At 43.0% G+C, this 21592-nt stretch overlaps 2 protein-coding genes across 5 annotated transcripts in view; both read right to left on the bottom strand.

Moving 5' to 3' along the window:
- The window catches only part of LOC127566971 (receptor tyrosine-protein kinase erbB-4-like), a 110953-nt gene extending 105662 nt beyond the window's left edge, over positions 1–5291 (bottom strand). The window contains exon 1 of one of the 2 annotated variants that reach the window (XM_052009546.1): positions 4953–5291. In XM_052009546.1, the coding sequence (XP_051865506.1) occupies positions 4953–5019 (67 nt within the window). In that variant the 5' untranslated portion in view covers positions 5020–5291. The remainder of the gene's footprint in view (positions 1–4952) is intronic. The other variant, XM_052009547.1, reaches the window with a different exon arrangement.
- An 8661-nt stretch (positions 5292–13952) lies between these two features.
- rps26 (ribosomal protein S26) overlaps positions 13953–21592 on the bottom strand; it is a 36137-nt gene continuing 28497 nt past the window's right edge. The window contains exons 1-4 of one of the 3 annotated variants that reach the window (XM_052009465.1): positions 16502–16525; positions 15044–15221; positions 14778–14908; positions 13953–14045 (exon numbers count right to left, since the gene is read on the bottom strand). In XM_052009465.1, the coding sequence (XP_051865425.1) occupies positions 14007–14045; positions 14778–14908; positions 15044–15221; positions 16502–16504 (351 nt within the window). In that variant the 5' untranslated portion in view covers positions 16505–16525 and the 3' untranslated portion in view covers positions 13953–14006. Of the gene's footprint in view, positions 14046–14777; positions 14909–15043; positions 15222–16127; positions 16191–16501; positions 16526–21592 lie in introns of those variants that run through there. The other 2 variants (XM_052009463.1, XM_052009464.1) reach the window with 2 other exon arrangements.

The following is a 21592-nucleotide window of genomic DNA, read 5'->3' as shown; positions in this document are numbered from 1 at the left end:
TCATCTCCTCAAACAATGTTCTCATAGCTTGTTGCTAGACTGCGATACAGCATCAGATTTTGAAAAAGAAGCTTGGTTTTATCTGTCCATTTAGTTGTGCACAAGCTGAAAGGGAAAGCTCAGCACAACTTCCGTTGTGCAGGAACAGTAAAGTCCAACCATAATGAGTGTGAAGAATTTATTAATTACTCAAACAAGCTGACAAATTACCTGCTATTTACAATTAATGAGGAAACAGCTTTGAACCAGGCCCAGGTACCTTAACCACCTTTTGACTCAAACCACTTTTAGTCATACAGCACGGAAACAGACCCTTCGGCCTATCAAGACCATGCCGGCCATCAAGCACCCATATTACACTACTCCTTTTTTTGTCATCTCCACCTCCCATCTACTCCCCCCAGATCCTACCACCCCCCTACACAATGGGGGCAATTTACAGCAGCCAATTAACCTCCCAACCCGCACGTCTTTGGGACATGGGAGGAAACTGGAGCACCCAAGGGAAACCCACAATACATGAATGGAACGGACACCAATTTAAGGACGTGCAGTGATATTGCAGCAAAGTTACTGCACTAGCATTAAAGGCAAGGGCATTCCACCCAGAAACACGAGTTCAAATCCCACTGCAGAAGCTGGGGAATTTAAATTCAGCTAATTAACTAAATCCAGAATAACAAACTTGTATCAGTGATGGGGGATGTGAAACTATTGGATAATAGTGTATGAAATAAAAAACATTTGGTTCACTAATGTCCTCCAGAGAAAGAAATCTGCCCACCTCACCCAATCCAGGCCTTTCTTCTGACTCCAGACCACAGCAATGGAGTTGATTCTTAACTGCCCCCTGAAATGGATGAGCAAACCACTCAGTGTAAGGGTATTTAAGGATGAGCAGTAAATGCTGGCCCTGCCAGAGACTAGGGAACTCGCTGCCAGATGAAGGTGGTAGAATCAGATGCAATCACTGTGTTTAAGAGTCAATGTAGACAGACACTTAAATAGGCAAAGCATAGAAGGATACAGTCCCAATAAGGGTCAATGGGATTAGTGTAGATGGTCAAGTGTACACTCTGGGGAAATAAGCATGGTCTATACCCAAACCATATGGTCAGTTCCACACTGGTCACATGCACACAGAACCATCCTTTAAATGTGGGGGTCTCAACAAACCTGGGAAATGGCTTCTAGCTTTGAGAATGCAGTTGTTGAAGTTTTGAGAAAGAGCCTGAAACCTAGGGATTGCTTTTAAATTAGCAGTATTTTAATCACCCTGTTAAACTTTACAAAAGAAACAAGGAAGCTAAACATTCTCAACTAATAGGACAAATCTGCCTTCAGGAAGATGACACTGCTCTACCATTCTGCAGAAATGTCTGAGAAACCAGATCCAAAGAGAAAATAGAGCTTCAAAATTAAATGCATCCATTGGAGAACTTTACTTTGCAGCATTTCACCTTGGAACACAGGCCACATGTCTTTTAAACATATGTTCAGTGTCTGATAAACACTTCCTGAACAACAACGTTCTTCACCATGGGCAACTTTGAAAGTAATTTTTCCATTCTCTTCTTAAAATTTTGCACAACTTTTTACAAAATTTCCTCTGCATGACTTTATATATTTTGCTATCCCAGTCAAAAAACAGTATTTTTCTGTCTCCAGTTTTGTACAACACTGTGGTTTCAAAGAGTAAATTGCATTGTCCGTAGTGCATAAAAAGCTGCAGGATTTTTTTTCCCTCTCGATTCACATCTCATACATTCAGCCTGTAAAGAGATGCTGGCTTAAAACAAAAGATGAAGAAACAACAGCTAAAAGGAGGAACAGAAAATGCTGGGAACACTCAGCAGGTCAGGCAGCATCTGTGAAGAGAAAAACAGAGCTAACTTTTCAAGTCCAAGGGTTTTTGACCCGAAACATAAACCGTTTCCCTTTCCATAGATGCTGCTAGACCTGCAAAGTTTTTCCAGCAGTTTCTGTTTTTGTTTCAGATTTCCAGTATCTACAGCTTTTTTTTAAAATTCCAGTAAAGAGAGGAGTTGAGAAACAATAAAAACTTGCTTTTATATAACTTTTGAAACGTGCCCCAATGCGACAGACATCGATGACTTTGATTAGGGGTATTTCAACAGTGTGGTGGATTCCAGGTTTGTGCGTTTCTGATATTGAGTTGCAAATCCATTTGACCCAAACACAATGACTACTGAGAGGTCTGTGCCCGAAACACCCCCAATCCACCTGTACTTAACCAAGATACTAAATACAGATGACATAACCCCAGCCTCTGATTTTCTCCCCTGGAGGAGAGAGTGTGACATTGCAGTGTTTGCTTAGTGCCTCCAAACTCAGCACACTTGGCACTGTGAATTGAGTTGAACAAGAGGCAAGTGTACCCACATTCCTACTTGATTACACTGAGTGTCATGTTGTGGTTAGAGAGAAGCTCAGTGATATTGCTCTTTTTTTGAGGGATAGTCAAGGAAGGAGGGGCAGAATTATTCCTAAGGAGTTAATTGGGTAAGGTGGAATGTGGGTTAGGGTGCGACATACATGGTCTAGTAGAGGGGATGAGTTTGAAGGGAGCAACCTAGTCGATAAATCTCACAACAGTTGCGACAAGTTGCTCTGACTGAGGTGGCAACAAGTTCCAAACATCTTTATAAACAGAAAGAATGTCCCATCACACTCCACAGAAGCATAACAGTCCAAAAATATTTAGGTGGTGGGTTTCATGCAGAGGCGGGGGGGGGGGGGGGGGGAGCAGAAAGAGTTGGTTCAGAACAGAGGATAATGGAGAGAAGTCTGGAAAATAAAGGCTAGACAACTAGAGGCAGAGGTATCAGTGGGATGACAAAGTCAAACAAATGCAGAGCTGGTCGCAGAGATAGTTCAGGGAAGGCCACACAAGCATTCAAACACATAAACTTTATTCTGGAGATGGCCGGGCTGATTGCAACAATGTAAAGCAGGACGGGAATACTCAAGCCTGGAGATAATAGGACAGATCAGCTGAGGTAAGGGAGTAGAGCAAAGGCAACTGAATGAATGGTTTTGATCTTAAGTGACTTCCATGCACTTATTCCTGGCAATGAGGATGGAAGGGACATGGGAAAAGGGTTAATTTGCAATGCAGAGAAGCCATGAGTACTGAAAGAAAAATATATTTCCAGGCAGGAAAATTCCAAGTGGAAACTTTTGCTTTTAAAGGGCGATTATTCAGAGACACAACAAGCAGTGTAAGTGGGACAACAGATACCAATATCAATGCAGCAGAAAGGCACATGTTTGGAGAGAAATGGTTAAACCCACAAATTTCTGAAATCAGTAACAAAAATTCAAAATTAACCTGATCCTCTGTACAAGGGACTGATCGCACAACATGTAAATTAGTAAAGCATCCAGCGCTCAATACAGATGAAAAATAATGGAAATCATTGACATACTTGGGGGTGGGGAAGAGGATGAAAGAGTTAAAAACATTAAAAAGTGAGTAATTGATCTTTAAACGGGGGTATTCCGTGGGTTTAATGCCGAAAGATTTGCATCTATATACCATCTTATCACGAGGTTAATTACTTGAAAGTGCCAAACACAGGAGCCAATTTGCAAACACCAATCTCCCCTGAACAATGAAAAGAATGTCTAAACAATCTGCAGCTGCTTTGACAACTTGTAAATTAAACTCTGGAACTCGGTAACTCCAGCTCCTGATGCACAGGATTCCAGACAAGCGGAAAGCAATTGTGCTGAAATTCACTTGTAGGATCAGAATGTAGTTCTTGGAATACCCGAAAAAAAAGCCGCTCACAATCTATTCATTCAGGGCGATTCCACCTCCCTCAGCGGATTGAACAAACCAAACCTGACTTTCATCAGTGAGACCACAGACTCAAATCAAGATCAGGACTGAGGTCTGGGTCACTGGGATGAAGGAGGTGATTGCTGATGGGAATAACTTGGCATATGAACGTGACTCTGGGACCACCCGACCTACAGAGTGTGAAAGTACCTACTAATTCGGGCAAACTGGCAAAATGGAACAAGGAGAGATTTTAGTCAGAATTAATCTCCTTCACCATCCCCAAGATTTTTGCTCTCCAATTCCAGCCTCTCGACTTTCCCCGCGTTTAACCACTCCACCACTGGCGGCCGTACCTTCAGCTGCCTGGGTCCTGAGCTCTGGAATTCCCTCCCTAAACCTCTCCCCCTTCCTGCAAGACTCTTTCAAAACCCAGCTTTTGGTGCCTGCCCTAATATCTGTTCACGTGGCCCCGTGTCAAATTTTGAAGTAAGAGGGCGCCTTCTAGAAACTACTGAATTTTTAAGGAACGTGAGCTATTGGGTTCCGTCACATTTAGCAATCAAAGTTACTGTAGCATCTGTCACTGAGTTAAAAAGGACTGGACAATTAAATATTAGCTGCAAGTCTGTAACTTTCCAGAGTCTGACTGATTTCCGATATTTAAATCACGACCTAAGTTTGCTCTCCAAACAAGCCAACGAACGAAAGGCGGCAAAAAGAGAGTATTAATTCTAAAGGTTTCGCCATTAGCCGGGACGTGTGAACGCTGACCTGGTCTCAGTGCTTGCTCACGCATGCACTTTCCGCTCGAACTCGCTGACCTGATTTTTTTAAAAAAATAATTTAACACGTTCATCGCCAAGCGACAGTAAACTTCTCGCAACCTGAACCACTCCCAGTTTATCGTTAGTCTTGCGCAAAAAAAGCTTAAACAAACAAGGTTTTATAGCTCCCAGTTTCCGTCTTGATAGGGGAGGTTATCGGAGTTTTTTTTGCGCCACCCAACCCCAAAAGACAAACTTTAATCGTCATTACCACAAGTACCACCAAATTAGTTTGAGCTAAAGTCTTGCTGTATCGTTTACAAATGATAGACCATTTTTGTGACTCAAAAGATAGAAAACGTGGGGTCAACCCACCTTACCTGACTGAGAGGTAGCACCATTTAGAACCCACAGCAAGTATATGCCCAACACCTGCAGAATTTCCATCTTCTGTTTTCCAGATTGCGTTCGTATCGTTCAGTCACTTCGAGGAAATTGTTTCCATGACTTGTACTTTTTAACTTAAAAAGCACTAAGAGAGTGTAAGATCGTTTGAAAATTTTGAGAAATGCTTTTAGTCAAACTTTAGTCCCACTCGAGTCGTTGCTCTGCGCTCCGCTCTCGTCAGTTTCACGCTGATGTGACACATGGGTTTTGGCTCCACCTTCTGAATCAAATCCCATCACCAGGAAGGTGAGAAACTGCACTCCAAAGACGCATGCAGCACTTTTTAACAAATCTAAGCAACTGTACATCAAACAGATTGGATTTAAAGGAAGAATTTGGCAATATTATAAAACAAACACCTGTGTTTGTGTAATATCCTCTTTTTCAAAAGTTGAGCCATATCAGTTTATTAAGGCACTTCACAACCAATTTGCGATCTTTGGTCCTGGCTCACATTCAACTAAACCTGTCCTCGCGGCCATCCATACACAAGCATTTACCGGGAGGGGGCAGTAGACAGGGGTCGAGAATTTCAATTGATTTTATTCCCTCCGTAACTGATATGTGTGATGGCAGGAGGGAGTTGGGGGTTGAGTATCCTCGATTATTACTCCAGTAAAGACAATCAGCCAAGGATCAAAGATGAGATTTCCCTATTTTGTATGGTATAAGCACGATTTGCATTTCTATAGCACCTTTTATAATCTCGGATGCCCCAAAGCACTTTACAGTAAGTGAAATACTTTTGAAATGCAGTCAACGTTTTCAAAAGTCACGCACGATGCATTCACCGACTTGATTATCAAGGCATCGCCATACTTTAGTTTTGAAAAGGAACTGTCAGAGTTAATTAATGTGTAAGAAAATGGTAGCAACAGTGCAGTGGTTATGTTTTAGCACTACTAATAATCCGAATAAATAAGTTTAAATCACCCGGCGGTAGTTTGAGATTTTAAACTCAATTTAGAAAATAGGGAAATAAAAATCGTCATCAAGTGCTGTGAACAGTTGGATTGTTGTGAACACCCAGCTGGTTCTGTGAAGTATCCTGGAGGGAAATGCAGAGGAGTCTGGGTGTTACTCCAGTCCCACATCAACGGCCCATCATGGGGACATTGAGCCAAGTAGCCAAATCCTAACTACCCTTTGGAAAAAAAGCGACTCAGTTGTGTCAGATCGGTGAGACTAAGATTGGGCAATAAATGCCAGCCTCGCCTGGAATACAAAGGTGATGAGAATGGAAACGGTAAGTAACCGTGGGAGTGACGTCCAAGCATAATGAATAGGAGGAGGGGAGACCGAAGGCCCCTAGAGCCGATAAGAGCCGATTGGTCTCATCTTTGGAAAGAGAAATAGTTAACGCTTCAGATCAAAAACCCCTCGTCTAAAAACATTGACTCTGTTTCTCTCTCCACAGACGCTGCCTGACCTGCTGAGTATTTCCAGCATTTTCTGTTTTTATTTCCGATTTCCAGCAGATCTAAAACATTTCCTGATCTGCTCTTTGGCCATCTTCCTGTTTGTTACCCAAAACCCTTTACTCCAAAAATCTGCCCATCTCAGTCTTCAATACACTTGACGATTTAGTATCCACAGCTCTCTGGGGGAGAGAATTCCGAAGAGTCCCAGCCCTCTGAAGAAATTTCTTCTTATCTCAGTCTTAAATGGGCAACTGCTTATCCTGATCTATGCCTTCTTATTCCAGACTCCTCACAGTATCCACTCGGTCACACCCCCTTAGAATATTGTAGGGTTTGGTGAAATCACCTCTCATATTAAACTCAAGGCTATGGACCCAATCTAATCAATCTTTCTTCAAAGAACAACCTCCCTCATCCCAGGAATCAATCCAGAGAATGCCCTGCACTGCCTCCAAGACAAGTTTATCCTTAAATAGTGGAACAAAAAAATCTACAAGACCTCCTAGATATGCTACAGTTATAGCAATCCTCTCGCAATAAGGGTCAATGTTCCATTTCATGTCTTCCTAATTACTTACTATGCCAGCATACTGAAACTGAAAATGCTGGAAACACTCAGCAGGTCAGACAGCATTTGTGGAAACAGAAACAGAGGCAACGCTTCAGGTCAAAGACCCTTCGTCAAAACTGTGAAAGAGAGAAAATGTTCATTTTCAGTGGCAGAGAAGGTAGGGGAGGGATGGGCAGTAAAAAGGGAATGTCTCTGATCGGGTGAGACCAGGGTTGCTGTTGGGATGGATTGTATTGGTCATCCAATCAATGGGTTAATTGGGGCAATTTGAGGGTGATAATACAAATAACAGGGTTGTGGGACATACCAGAAGGTCAGGCTGTACTAATAGAGAGAGAAGAACTGAGCCAATACCACAGAGTCTCAGCAGAAGTGGCTAGTGCTGACACAGAGAAAGCAAGTTGCCTTAAGTAGTAGAATTTGATATTGAGTCTGGAAGGCTGCAATATGCCAAGATAGAAGCTTATGTTGGGTATTGCTATAAGGTAACAGAGAGAAGGGTCTGAAAAGCACCATTTAATGATCACACACCACTTAAATGAAATTCCTTCCTTCATGAATTAGTCAGTTTCTTGATTTTGGTAAAGTTTCCTAAAAAGTTTAGCCTAATACTTTTTCACCCAGTAAAGAGAAAGCACATTCTCTTGGATTAATAGGATGTGGTTTTCTGCCCACGACCTCACTCATACACTAGCTCCCAGATCTTGATCATTGTATCAGGTTCGACAAAGTTCTTGACTCTCTCTCTCCACAGATGCTCCCTTTACCTGCTGAGTGTTTCCAGCATTCTCTGTCTTTATTATTGAAGGCAGGATTCTCCGTTGCTCTTAAACTCCATCTAGTGGCTAATTCTAGACTAACAGTACAGGAGATTCTGGAAACTCCAAAAACGACTTGTGATCGGATGATTGAAGATGGGAACACAATTAATTTACAAAGAAAGCGGAATGTTGTCAGGTAATCCAACAATAAAACATCATCAAGCAGGTGTATTTGTAAAGTACCTTTAGCATAGGGGCCAAAGTGAATGAATGCCAAGCAAAAGTTAGAGGCTTTTTTAACAATACGTGTGTGTGTGGGTAAAATTGCCAAAAGCTGCAATTAAATTGGAGTCTGTACTCACTGCATTTATACTTTGGATACCAATGAACAGATTAAATGGGCACATAAGTGACAAGCAGAACTCAATCCAGATAAGTGAGAGGGAATGCAGCTGGGGAAGGGGAAGGAAAGGTATGATAAATGGTAGGGCACTTAGAATAGAGGAAGAGAAGGATCTTGGAATAAACATTCATTGGTTCCTGACGGTATCAGGACAGGTTGATAAGGTGGTTAGGAAGGCACAAGTGACTGCAGATTCTAGAATCTGGAACAAAAAAGTAAACTGCTGGAAGAACTCGGAGGGTCGAGCAGCATCTGTGGAGGCAAAGGGATGGTCGACGTTTCAGGTCAAAACCCTTCATCAGGATACTTACCATTATTGGCAAAACATAAAGAATAGAAGCAGGCCAGGCCATTTGACCTCCATACTGCTCCACCATTCAGTAAGATTGTGGGCAATCTTTTACCTCAGTGCCACTTTCCTGCACTAACCCCATCCTTCGATTTCCCAAATATCCAATCCATCAATCTGTCTTGAATAATACTCGGTGACTGAGCCTTCACAGTCCTCTTCAGTGGAGAATTCCAAAGAGTCACTGTTCCTGAGATGAAGAAATTGCTTCTCTCAATCCTGAATGGCCAACCCCTCATTTTCAGTCTGAGATTCCTGATTCTAGACACTCCAGCCAGAGAAAACATCATCCTCACATCTACACAAGCCCTGGAAGAATTTTTTATATTTCACACAAACATGCTAATTAGGACCAGGAGAAGATCACTCAGCCCCTCAAACCTGCTCTGCCACTGAATAAAATCATGGCTGATCTGACTGTAACTTCAACTCAACCCCATATTCCCCTCTAGCCTGGTAACTCTTCACCCCCTTGCTTACCAAGTACCCATCCAACTCAATCTTATTCCACTTCCACCACTCTTTGAAGAATTCTAAAGAATCTCAGCCTCAGAGGAAAAAAAATGACCTCATTTCCCTTAAATGGGCACCCCCTCATTTTTGAATAATGACCCCTAGTTCTAGATTCACCCACAGGGTAAACATTCTTTCCACACCCACCCTATTAACCAAGTCCCCTCTCATTCTCTTAAACGCCAGCAGTTACAAGTCCAGCCTGTCCAGCCTCTCCTGATAAGACAACACAACAAATCCAGGTATCAATCTAGTAAACCTCTTCTGAACTGCTTCCAAAGCCTTAACATTCTTCCTTAAATAAGGAGACCAATACCATACACAGTACTCCAGATGTGGTCTCACTCATGGCTGATATAACTGAATCATAATCTCCCTCCTATTGTATTCAGTCTCCCTAATAATAAATGCTGACATCTAGTTAATTTTCCAAATTACTTGCTGTACCTGCATACCAACCAGCCTTTTGCAAATCACACACCAGAACACCCAGATCCCTCTGCATGTCTCACCATTTAGATAATGTGCTGACATGCATCACCACCACTTACCAGAATTAAATTCCATTTACTGTTGCTCTGTCCATTTTACCAACTCATCAAGACTGTCTGTAGCCTGAGACTACCCTTCTCACCATCAACTTTTGTGTCATCATTGAACTTACTGATCATACCTCCAATAATCACATCTAAATCGTTAATGTATAAAGCAGCAAGGGTCCCAGCACTGATCCTTGTAGTACACCTCTAGTCATGGGCTTCCGATCATTTAAACAACCCTCCACCATCACTCTTTGCCTCTGTTACCAAGCCACTTCAATCCAATTTGCTAACTGAATCCCACAGGTTATATCCTTTTGGACTGGTCTCCCATGTGGGACCTCATCAAAGGTTTCACTTAAGTCCCAATCAACTGTACCACCCTCATGCTCGCATTTTGTTACCTCTTTGAATAATTCAATCATATTAGTCAGACCGGATCTCCCTCTAACAAAGCCACACTGACCATCCTTGATTAATCCCTGCCTTTCTAAGTGCACATTTATCCTATCCTTCAGAATTTTGTTGCAATCACTTCCCCACCACTGATATTACACACACAGGCCAGAAATTTCCTTATTTATCCCAACTGTCCATCTTGAATATAAGTACTACATTCACTGTCCTCCTGGCACCTCACTTAGAGACAGTAAAGATTTGAAAATCTCGGTCAGAGCCTCTTCAATCTCCTCCCTCACTTCCCATAGCAGCCTCTGAGACATTTTATTGGGTCCTGAGGATTTATCTATCTTTCATTGAACATCTAATACCTTTTTAATGGTAACTTGTTCTTGAATTTCACCGCTTTCTTTTCTGAATTCTCATTACGACATCCTTCCCGAGTAAATACAGAAGTGTTTACTTAATTCCTCACCTACACCCTCCGACTCCATACACAGATTGCCCCTCTGGTCCCTAAGGAGCGGTACCCTTTCCCTGGTTACCCTCTTGCCCTCAACATACTTATAAAATGCTTTGGGATTTTCCTTAATCTTGTTCACCAACACTATTTCATGCTACCTCTTTGCCCTCCTAAACTCAGCTATAAGGAATACTTGGCTGACCTGAGCTTATTTTCTTTGGAATGGAGCACAAGGGCAGAGTTACTTGAGGTGTAGAAAATTGAGAAGCCTATTCAGGAAGGACCCATTTACTATGACACAGCAGGTGGCCAATCAGCCCATCATCTCTGCCAGCTCCCAGCAGAGTAATCCCCCTTTTCCTTATTTCCCCAATAACCCAGGAACTAATTCTTTCTCACATGCCTTTTGATTCTATGTCATTTATCAACACTCGGGGGGGTTGCAATTTAGAGCAACCAATTAATCTACCAGCATATCTTTGGGAAGTGGGAGAAAACTGCAGCATCTAGGGAAATACAGAGTCTCAGGAAGAACTATGCTGACAGCACCCAAGGTCAGGATCGATCCCCAGTCACTGGAGCAGAGAGGTAGTAGTGTGAACTTAACTGACAAAACAACAAAATACTGTGAATAGTGGAAATTTGAAATGAAAGCAAAAGAATGGAACTCACCTAGTGAGAGTGGCTTGAAACCAGATGGCAGAGCTTCAAGATAATTGGTGGAAGTGTTAGGAACAAGTTGTGGGGGTCTGTAATGCATCCTCTGAAAGGATGGTGTAGGCAGATTCTGCATCACATTTAAACAGTAATCATGTATTTGGTATGCTGTAACCTTCAAGGCCAAAGAACTGCTATATGGGATTGGACTGTACAGTACTTTTTGTGGCTGGCACAGACAAGATGTGCCAAGTGGCAATCTCCCATCTTGATACTACAATGAGTAATTTCTGCAAGGATACAGGTGTCAAACTATGGCTTTGTGGGAAGCACACTCACCAAAAATAAATTGTTGTAGGTTCAAAGCCTACTTCAGAAGAGGTGAGCACAAAATTCTGGGCTAAGAACTCACAATACTGAGTGCTGCACTGAAGGAAGCACCATCTTTTGGACAAAATGATAAACCCGTTAAAGATGGCATCTTTAACCTTGTCCCTTGGAAATTTCTCTTCTCCTGGCAACTCCCCAACCAAACTTCCTCCCAGCCACACTGCAGTCCTGATGGAGAGATTTCCTGTGCCACATGTTCCAGCATTATTTGTAATCCCATTTTTATTCTCCCCATTCTTTTCAACTCTCTCCAGATTCTGCCACTCACCCCACTGGGGGCAATTTACAGCAGTCAATTAACTTACCAACCCACGTCTTTGGGATGTGGGAGGAAACAGTCACAGGGAGAACATGGAAACTTCACATGGACAGCACCCGAGGTCAGGATTGAACCGGGATCTCTGGCACTGTGATCTGGTGAAGTACTTTAGAATACAATTCATGGAAGGCACTGTAGAAATTTGTCAATTTGCCACTAACCTACCCAGGCTACTCTGAGAGCACCTCCCAAATCCATGACCTCTACCACAAGGAGGCCAAGGACAGCAAGTGCGTGGGAACACCACTACGTACAGACTCTTCTCCAAGTTGCACACCATCCTCACTTGGAATTTCTATCGTTCCTTGATCATTTGGTTGAAATCCTGGAGCCCCATCTGCACTAGTATTGTAGGAACACCTTCACCAGAAACACTGCACTGCGGTAGTTGAAGAAAGGAACTCACCTCACCTCCTCAGGGATAATGCTGCCCCTTCCAGCAACATTCATCACATAAATGACACAAGTCACATAAACTACATGGAAATTTAGTGTTTTAAACCTTGCCTCAATGTTTTTCAATCCTGTTATGTGCACAAGCAGTTAAGTTTATCAACAGTACAATCTCAGTTAAAATTCAAATCTATACACAACTCCTCAGTGAAGAACCCAAGAAATCCTTCCCACAGAAAATCGAAAGACTAAAAATCTTGTCAATACACAGATCAGACAGCATCTTTGAAGAATTAATGTCAATTACCTTTTATTAGAACTGGAAGTGCAAAGAAATGGAAAAATCTAACCACAGCCTATGTAAGATATCTCAGAACTCAGAATGTTCCTTACCTCCTCCTCTGGTCTAATCATCTGATATAATTGCCTGCACTAATGCCTTTCCCCACTTCCACTCTTACCACTTATGGACAACCTCCAACAATGGCTTCCCTTGGCACCAATGTTAATTTTGGAATACCCTCACAGGAAATCCTGGGTACCATTTCTCACATGATATTTGGATCCTGGGAGCTGCTATCCAATCTTCTCATCAAACATTAAATACAAGACTCAAAGTGTTAGCAATAATGAAGATAGTGCCAAGTTCCTGACAAACTTCTTCCACCCGCGCCCCCCCCCCCCCCCCCAAACTGCCGGTAACTTCAGCTGAAGCCAAACCTTACAATATCATACCATCAACACAAAGTCCAAAATGTTAAGATCTGGCAGTGAGGGGGATGATCGAGGAGCTAAAACAGGACAAGGTACCTGCAATCAAGTTTATGGAGTGGAAAGCCAGTAGTATTTGAGCAGGCAAGGCTAGAAATCAGGAAATGTACAAAGCTTCCAACGGAGAAGGTACAACTGCAATACTGCTGAAATGGAAGTGGTAATGATGCATTGTTAAATTGTAGGTTCAGCTTCAGATCAAAGCATAGTTGTCTTTTCCATTATCGATTGTACCTACCTAGATTTTGTAACATCCAATACACATTCATTTTTTGGGTGGCACAGCTAGTAACCTAATTTCCTCCCGTATCACAAAGACGTGCCAGTCAGTGGGTTAATTGGCTGCTGTAAATTGCATGGGTGAGTGGTAAAATCTGGGGAAAGTTGATGGGAGTATGGGGGGGGGATAAAATGGGGTTCATGTAAATGGATATTTGGTGGTCAATGCCCTGTTTCTATTGCTGTCTCTGTCTAACTCCCATTCTATACAAAGTTCATTGGGTAATGCTGCCTTCGTAGATATGGATCCAAACAGATGGCAAACACTCCACCTGGCAAGAGCTGGTTAAAAGCATCATAGAAAACAGTAGATAGATGATAATTTTGCCACCACCTCCCCTAGCACGTGGAAGACAAGGGGAGAGTACAGAAAGAAAGTTTGAGAAAAACAGTATTGCTAATCATTTGAAACCTCTCACAAAGCATTGTAAACCTATTGAACCAGAGGCAATGTAAATGAACTGTTGCAGTTCACACACATAATCTGGTACAGATACACTGACCCTATTGGGAAGCTAAACACAATTTCCTTCAGCAGCATTTTGTTAGCCTTAGTAGACAACTAATTCACTTGATAGCTCAGTGAAGTGTGAGCAGAAGGTAAACTGCAAATATAAGCAGCAAAATCCATTCCTCACTGTGTTGTCCAAGCACTTTCTGTAGATCCAAACCACCAGAAAAAGGTCCAAATAAACAGGCAAACACTTTTCAGTGGTCCAACATTTTTATTTCAAACCAAATGACAAGATTTGCTCATGTTTACATCGGCTTGGGAGGAGGTCCACGTGGGATGTTAGCCTGGAAAGGACAAAAAAGAAAAACATCAGCTGCCATACAGAAAGCAGTTAAATGTGCAAAGAATGCCATTCAGAAATGGGCATCCACGTGTTGATCCTAACAAAAGCAAGTATTCAACAAACATCAAATTGGAGATATTTACTTGTGTTCTGTTGCATATCTGCCATTAATTGAATCAACTTTAGCACTCAGTTTCTAAGTGTTTTGATCATCTCTAATCACTATGTACATTACACCCAACACTTCATAATTGGTTTCAGGGCAGATAGTTTTGGATTATATTTCACAATATACAAGTCAGTGATAATAAACCTGATTCTGAGATGAGTGAACAAAATTTAGCATAATCTCCCTTGCTCTTCAAGGAGCAACTGCTTTCTTAATACATAGCCCAACCCACCTGGAACCTAGGGGCATTCACACACCACACAGGAAAGGGGTGGAAAAACAATTAGTTACTTAGGCATTTTGAAGCTGTGACCTTACATTTTAGTAAATGACCCCATTTCATACATCTTTTCTCACAGCCAACCAACACCCTGGCCCTCCCAGCCAATAGACTGGGTGTTGCTGCTAACCAGTTAAATACCTTGGTGTGAAGCAGCTTTAAAGAGCTACCAAGATCCCTTTGGGGCCCAGTACCATGTAATTAGGGTCAATGACTAATCTTAAGTAGCAATGTCTGGTCTCAGACAGTACAAGACAAACTACATCTGCTATTTCAATACTTACTCCAGGCCGGAAACGTGGAGGAGGGGTGCGGTCCTTCCTGGCCTCTCTGGAACGATTTCTCACCACCTTGCTGTGGATGGCACAGCTGACGCAATAATGCAATTTCACATACAGCTTCGGCAGCACATATGCTGGAAACAAAGAAAGGTACACCAGGACAATCAACGGCAGCCTCCAAACATTTCAACAGAACTACCTTCAAGCGTTGCAGATTAGAACCCCAGTGGGAAAAATGGACAAGCACGCAGGCTTCCACAGAAACTCACCATCAAAAACACTGGCCTCTGAAATATCTCGGACTGCAGCAGCCTCCACGATGTTTCGGATAACAAACTTCTTGATGGCCTTGTCTTTGGGGACACAACGGGCACAGTTTGTGCACCTGATGGGCTGGACATGGCCACGGCCCTTCTTGGCACGTCCATTGTTCCTTCGCTTCTTAGTCTGAAAGAAAGCGTGGCTCCAATTAAAATTGACCTTTAAAAATTTATTCACAGATTAATGACAATGACCAGGATTTATTGTCCATCCTGGATGCCTTTGAACCGAGAAGGCAGTGACAGTCAACTACAATGGTGGGTCCAGAGTCACATACAAACTAGACCGGGGAAGGATGGCAGACTTTCCTTCTCAAAGGACATTAGCAATCCAGATGGTTTTAACAACAATCTAATGGCTCTGTATTTATTGTTACTGAAACTTGTTATAAAAAAGCTACCCCAATATAATTACTTGAATTTAAATTCTTCAACTGCCATGGTGGGATTCAAACATGTTCCTCGATCAATGCTTCACAACGCTTGCTGCAAATACAGTAATTTAACCTCTGCACTGCTAATGTTACCAGGACTACAAAACATCATATTCGTATTTGCTCATCAACTGGACTAGCAGCAGGATGTTTTTTGACATGGGGCTGAATTTCACCACGGCCAACCCACTCTTCACCCAACATGCAAGTTATAAGTGGTAAACAGACAGCAACTTGGAACCACAGTTGCATTATATCACCTCCATGCACACAGAATCACAATGCAAATCCTGATTCAGATTAGCAAAACTCTGCACAGTACAGGGATTAGAACAATGAAGAATTTCTTTCTCCCTCCACTGATGTTACCTAACTTGAGTGTTTCTAGTTTAAAAAAAAGGATTAAAAGGAAGCTTTGAAAGCAACTACATGAACCAGTCTACCTATGGAGCCGTGCCCCAACTCCCTATATCCTCATTTCCAATCCCCTGCATTAGACTTTATATAATCTTGAGATTTAAAATTAACAAGTGCAGTCTGTAGAATAGGGTTCCAAACACACACAAGGTTTTGCATTTAGAAGCGTTTCCCGGCCTCACCCCGAGAAGACTTGGCTGCAATGGTGAGTAAAATACTTCGGGTGACATTACATTGACAGGTCATCAAACGGAAGGCCCGATCCTCTCGCCATTGACGCCGACTGACCCCAAAGTCTGCTTCAGACCGTGTCCCAACCACCCCACCGGCCCGCATTCGCCTCTGAGCATCAGCCGCCTTGCGTCGGCCGCCAGCCTGCAGGAAGGCAGACCCAGAGACCCAGCTCCCCGCCTCGTCCCGCAGGCCGAGGCCCAAATGGCCGAGCGCTTCAGTTGCCCTTGTCGTGTGCCTCCGTTTCTCCCCGCATCCCTCGGGGAAGCGGGCAACCGAAGCGCTGGGCGCTCGGCCCCCGGCCCGGCGCCACGGACCCACTCACCATCTTCAGCACGAGTCACAAAGAGGAACGGAAACCGGCGCGCGCGCCTTTTATACTTCCGCGCTGAGGCCCCGGAACTCATGGAAACAACCCCAGATCACACATCCAACACCAACATTACGGCAGCTGCGGCCCCACCGTGCTGATCCAACGCGACCTGGAACCAGGGCCTCTAAAACATGGTAGATTTGTTTCGGTAACCACTGGGAACTATTTGTCTCTGCGGAGGAATATACTGTATCGGGCCCGTGAGGCGTCCATTACCCAGCAAGCAGCGCGCGCGGCAGATTGGATCAGTTTATGTGACGTAGTTGTCAATCAGTGGAATTACCAATCACAGCGCGCTAGTCGCTCCGCCCTCTTGTTTCAGGCACACTATTGAAGGCATCACCGAATGGTTTTCAGAACCTGGCACCTCAACCCAAGTAAAACGTTCCTATTACAGCTACTAACAAGGATATCAAGTGACATTCACACTAAGGCCTGTGAGGTGACCATATCTTGAGTGGGAAAAAAAAGAGGTCTTAAGAAAAAAATGTTATAAGCTGCATGTTAAAAGTAAGGGCAGAAAGGTTTAGGGAGAGAATTCTTGAGCTCAAAGCCATGTCTACCAATAGTGGAACAATTAACATATAGGATGATCAAGATGCCAGAAATGGACAAGTGCAGAGCTTGTCATTGAGTCATACAGCATGGAAACAGGCCCTTCTACCCAACAGGTCTATACCAACCAAAATGCCTACTCAAGCTACTCCCATTTGCCCTCTAAACCTTTCCAATCCACGTACCTGTCCAACTAAGAGAGTAGAGAGATAGGGAGGAAGAAGGCCGTGGAGGGATTTGGAAACGAGCATGAGAAATGAGGTCATTCTATTCCTCTTCAGCCTTGTTGAGTATTTCTAAAATGCTCTTTTCCTAAGGATGAATATTTTAACACTGAGGTATCTCTTAAATGGGAGCTAATTGGGCACCAAGCACTGGGACTGATGGTGATGGGACTGAGTGCAAGATAGGAAACTAACAGCAGGGGATCTCTCTGATAGGGCAAGGCAAGGCTGCAATGGATTCTGCTATTTGAACTATCACCCAGACAGTTCTGCAGTGAGGGTAGTTAGAGAGAAAGAGAGAGAGAAAGCAAACAAGTGGACATGCAAAAGGTGAACACAGGTTAGAGCTGTTGCTAAAACCAAAAGAATAATTCTGGAAATGCCCAGCAGATCAAGTACATGGATGAACTTACATACAAACAGAATGTACAATCTAATAATCACAGAAAAAATAAGCTATCTGAAATTGTTGAATTTAATATCAAGTCCCAAAGGCTGTAACATGCCCAGACAGAAGATGAGATACTGTTCTTCAAGCTTACGTTGGACCTCGTTGGAGTAGTACAGGAGGCTACAGATACATAGGTCAGAGTGGGAGTGGGATGGAGAGCTATAGTTACAAGCAATTGGAAGCTTAGAGTTGCCTCTAAGGACCAAACAGAGGTGTCCTGCAAAGTGGTCACCCAATCTGCATTCAGGTTCTCCAATGAGGAGGAGGCCACATTGTGAACACCGAATGCAATACACCAGATTGGAAGAAATGCAGGTGAATCACTGCTTCAGCTGGAAGGACTGTTTGGGTCACTGGATGGTGGGATGGGGGAAAAAAAATGAAAGGATGAGTGTTGCATTGCCTGCAGTTGTAAGGAAAAGTCCCATAAGAACAGTTGGTGGAGATGAAAGAGTGGACTAAGGAATTGTACAAGGAAACATCCAGTCAGAATACTGAGAGGGGAGGGGAAGATCTATCTGGTGGTAAAGTCTTGAAATTGACAGAAATTATGCAGATTGTTTGCTCTGGCTGGGAGGAGAGGGTTTGAGAGCAGAGATGCAGGAAATGGATGAGATGAAGACAAAGGTTTTGTGAACTATGGTAGGGGAAAGCCATGGTTAAGGAAAAAGGAAGACATTTTAGAGGCACATGGAGGGTGGAAAAGCTTTGGTTTTAGTCTTTCCAATGTTTAATAAGAAATTTCGACAGTGGTCAAGTAAATCTAGAGGCAGTGGATAGGTTGAGTGAGCCTATGACATGAAACTCAGTGTTAATCAATTTACAAACATAACTTGATTTCATTTTGAAGTGTCTATTGTTTCTGAAATGTGATAAGGTGCTGTACCAGGGAGTGTTCTTTAATTCTTTAATCTGTGTTTCAGCTGCCTTGCACAGGAAGAATGACTTGTAGCAAGACTCAGCAACTTCAGCGTTGGGGGAGTGTGTGTAGAATGTGTGTGCAGAATGTGTGTGCCTGTTGTCAACATGGGAGCAGTTCATTTTCTTCATTAGTTAAAGCTCTTATTTTTGATCTAATTTATTAAAATTTTCATTATCAACCAATCATTACACCGAAGCTCTCTTCCTTTGGTGCAATAAATACTCTGCAATAACTGTAAAGAATCTTTTCAGGGGAATGCAAATTTATAGAACAATCTCAAGTAAGGCTCCAAAAGCCTTGCACCAGCAGGCTGCCCAATTTTCAGCCAGCTTGGGCTCAAGTAAACTTTCTTTCCCTCCCAAAACATATTGTGACCCCAACCTAGCCAGCTGACATCCTGATTTGAGGCCTGATCTCAGTAACCAAACTCAGGTGCACAGAAACTCGTCTCAAAGTTCCCAGGCTGATGTTCAAATCCACATGATAAAGACATTTCTTCTTACGTAACCTTCTCTGTGGTCTTGAGACTTGGGCAGTCCCACCTCCTGCGCTGGATCAGTGCAGGGCCTACATTCTTTTCCTCCATGTTGCACTGGTAATATTGGTTTGCTCCAAGGTGGCACACATGTTCTCTACAGTATTAAAGACAACAGATGGGACAAGGAGAGTGAATACACCACAGTCAGAATCACAGGGAAAATAATTTGTGACTTTGGTTGGGGCTATTTCAGTAGGATGGGCAGAAATCTCAAAAATGCAAAAATGATGTGGAAAAAATGGTAGTTTGGAGAGACCAAGATGTATCTTTTTTAGGACGAGAGCAATGGAAGTTCTGCATTTCTACAGCACCATTCACATCATTTTTAGGATGTCCCAAACCACTTTTCAACCAATGAGATACTTCTGGAGTGTTTTGCAGTCTGGAAATGTGACAGCTAATTTGGGCCCGGCAGTTCCCAAACACACTAATGTGATGATTATCAGAGAAGTGATTTAATGTCCATGGTCTGAAAACACAAAACAACCTTTGGAGTCAGACAAGCAGTCTGACAATTTAGAAACAGTGGAAGCAGCACAATCCAGATCACAACTCATAATGTAAAAAAAATGTTTCTTTTGGCAATCACCTTAATAACTTGTTACTGACCCTTATCACTTATTCTTATCAAAACCCCTCATAATTTTCACTATTTAGATTGAAACTTCTCCTAATCCCTGTTTAGGTTCTCCTGTCTCTCTGCATAACCAACATTCCTGGTACCCTCCCTGTGAATCCCCTCTGCACCTTCTCCTTCTTGCCATTCTTAACGAAGTGCAATGTCCCAAGTTGGTCACAAAGCCCGGACTATCCACAACAGGCACCTCAAGGCACTGGAGAGATACCGCCAACACAGTCTCTGCAAAATCCTCCAAATTCAGTGGCAAGATAACCAAGCCAATGACCGTGTCCTCTACCAGGCCAACATCTCCAGGATCGAGGCCCTAATGACACTCAGTTGGCTCCTTTGGGCAGGTCACGTTACCTGCCTGCCCAACACTCGATTCCTGAAACAGACACTCTATTCCGTAGCTCCACGAAGGAAGAGATCACTGGGTGAAAAGAGGAAAAGATTCAAGGATGTGCTCAAAGCCTCCTTGAAAAATATCAACATCCCCACTGACTCCCAGGAACCTCTGGCCCAAGATCGCTCAAAGTGGAGAAGGAGCATTCAGGTCAGAACTGAGAACCTCAAGTCTATGAGCAGAGGAAAGGAGGCAGGCAGGCAATTAGGGAGACATCAGAGTGCACCTTGCTCAAAAACTCTTTCTCTTGTTGGAAAATGGTGGAGGTGAATGCATCTTTAGATCATGGCAGCGTGGAGCACACATAAGCCCCAAGTAAATGGCAGAAGAATGAACCAATTCACAAACCACCCACCCAGCCCATCAGGCAAGCCCTGCTGCACGTGTGGAAGAGTCTTTGATACCCACATTGGCCTTATCAGACACCCAGAACTGGAGACCTCGATCCTGAAGGATCGCCTAAGGAGACAACATTGTGGTTATATGTAAAACAAAAATGTATTTTCCATTTTATGTAGAGCAATTCATGTACTTTATGAAACAGGGCCCTCTAGTGGCAACACTAAAAATAACTGAGGTGGACAAACTGGTTCACAAGTGGCATCTTCAACAGTGGCACTTCACAGTGTAAACATTCTGACATTCAGTGAAACAACAGCCTTCAAAAATGTGGCTGTGCAAGCATACTGTTGGGGTAAGGTCGCTAGTTTCTATAAATACAGCAAGCTAGTCCTGCAGGCTCACACCTGGGAGTTTCCATGTTTTGCACAGTGGAGGCCAGCTCCCAATGCAGTGTTGCTGTTCTTCCAAAACAGAATGAAATAAAGCCAAAGGGCATGCAAGTGACTAACCCTTTGAGCAGCTATTTCAGAAGCACATTGGCATTTGCTGTTTTTTCCCCCAGTTCTGGTGAAAGGTCATTGACCCGAGACTAACTCAGTTTCTCTCTCCACAGATACAGCCTGACCCGTTGAGCATCTCCAGCATTTTCTGTTCTATTTCACTATTCCCTGACCTCACTATATTTTTCAATTTAATTAGGAACCTTTTGCAAGCATAGGTTGCCTTTGGAGAGGAAATTCAGTGTTCCACACTCATCTATATCCAGATTCTATCCAAACATTTTCAGTGTTGTGATAGGCTAAATATAAAAGTGTGCATGGGGGTCTAAAAACAGAAGTGCCTGAAAGAGCCAGTCTGTTTAATTAGTGCTGTTAATTGGCTGGTGTATCCCAGTGACTGATCATGAAGCAAAAGGAAACACTTCCACTCAGCAGCAAGCAGCCACATAGAGCTGATCAAAGTATTTCACGTTTTTCCAGAAAGAA

This window comes from Pristis pectinata, chromosome X, assembly GCF_009764475.1.
Source record: "Pristis pectinata isolate sPriPec2 chromosome X, sPriPec2.1.pri, whole genome shotgun sequence".
NCBI lineage: Eukaryota > Metazoa > Chordata > Chondrichthyes > Rhinopristiformes > Pristidae > Pristis > Pristis pectinata.
This window is presented reverse-complemented; position numbering and strand designations above follow the sequence as displayed.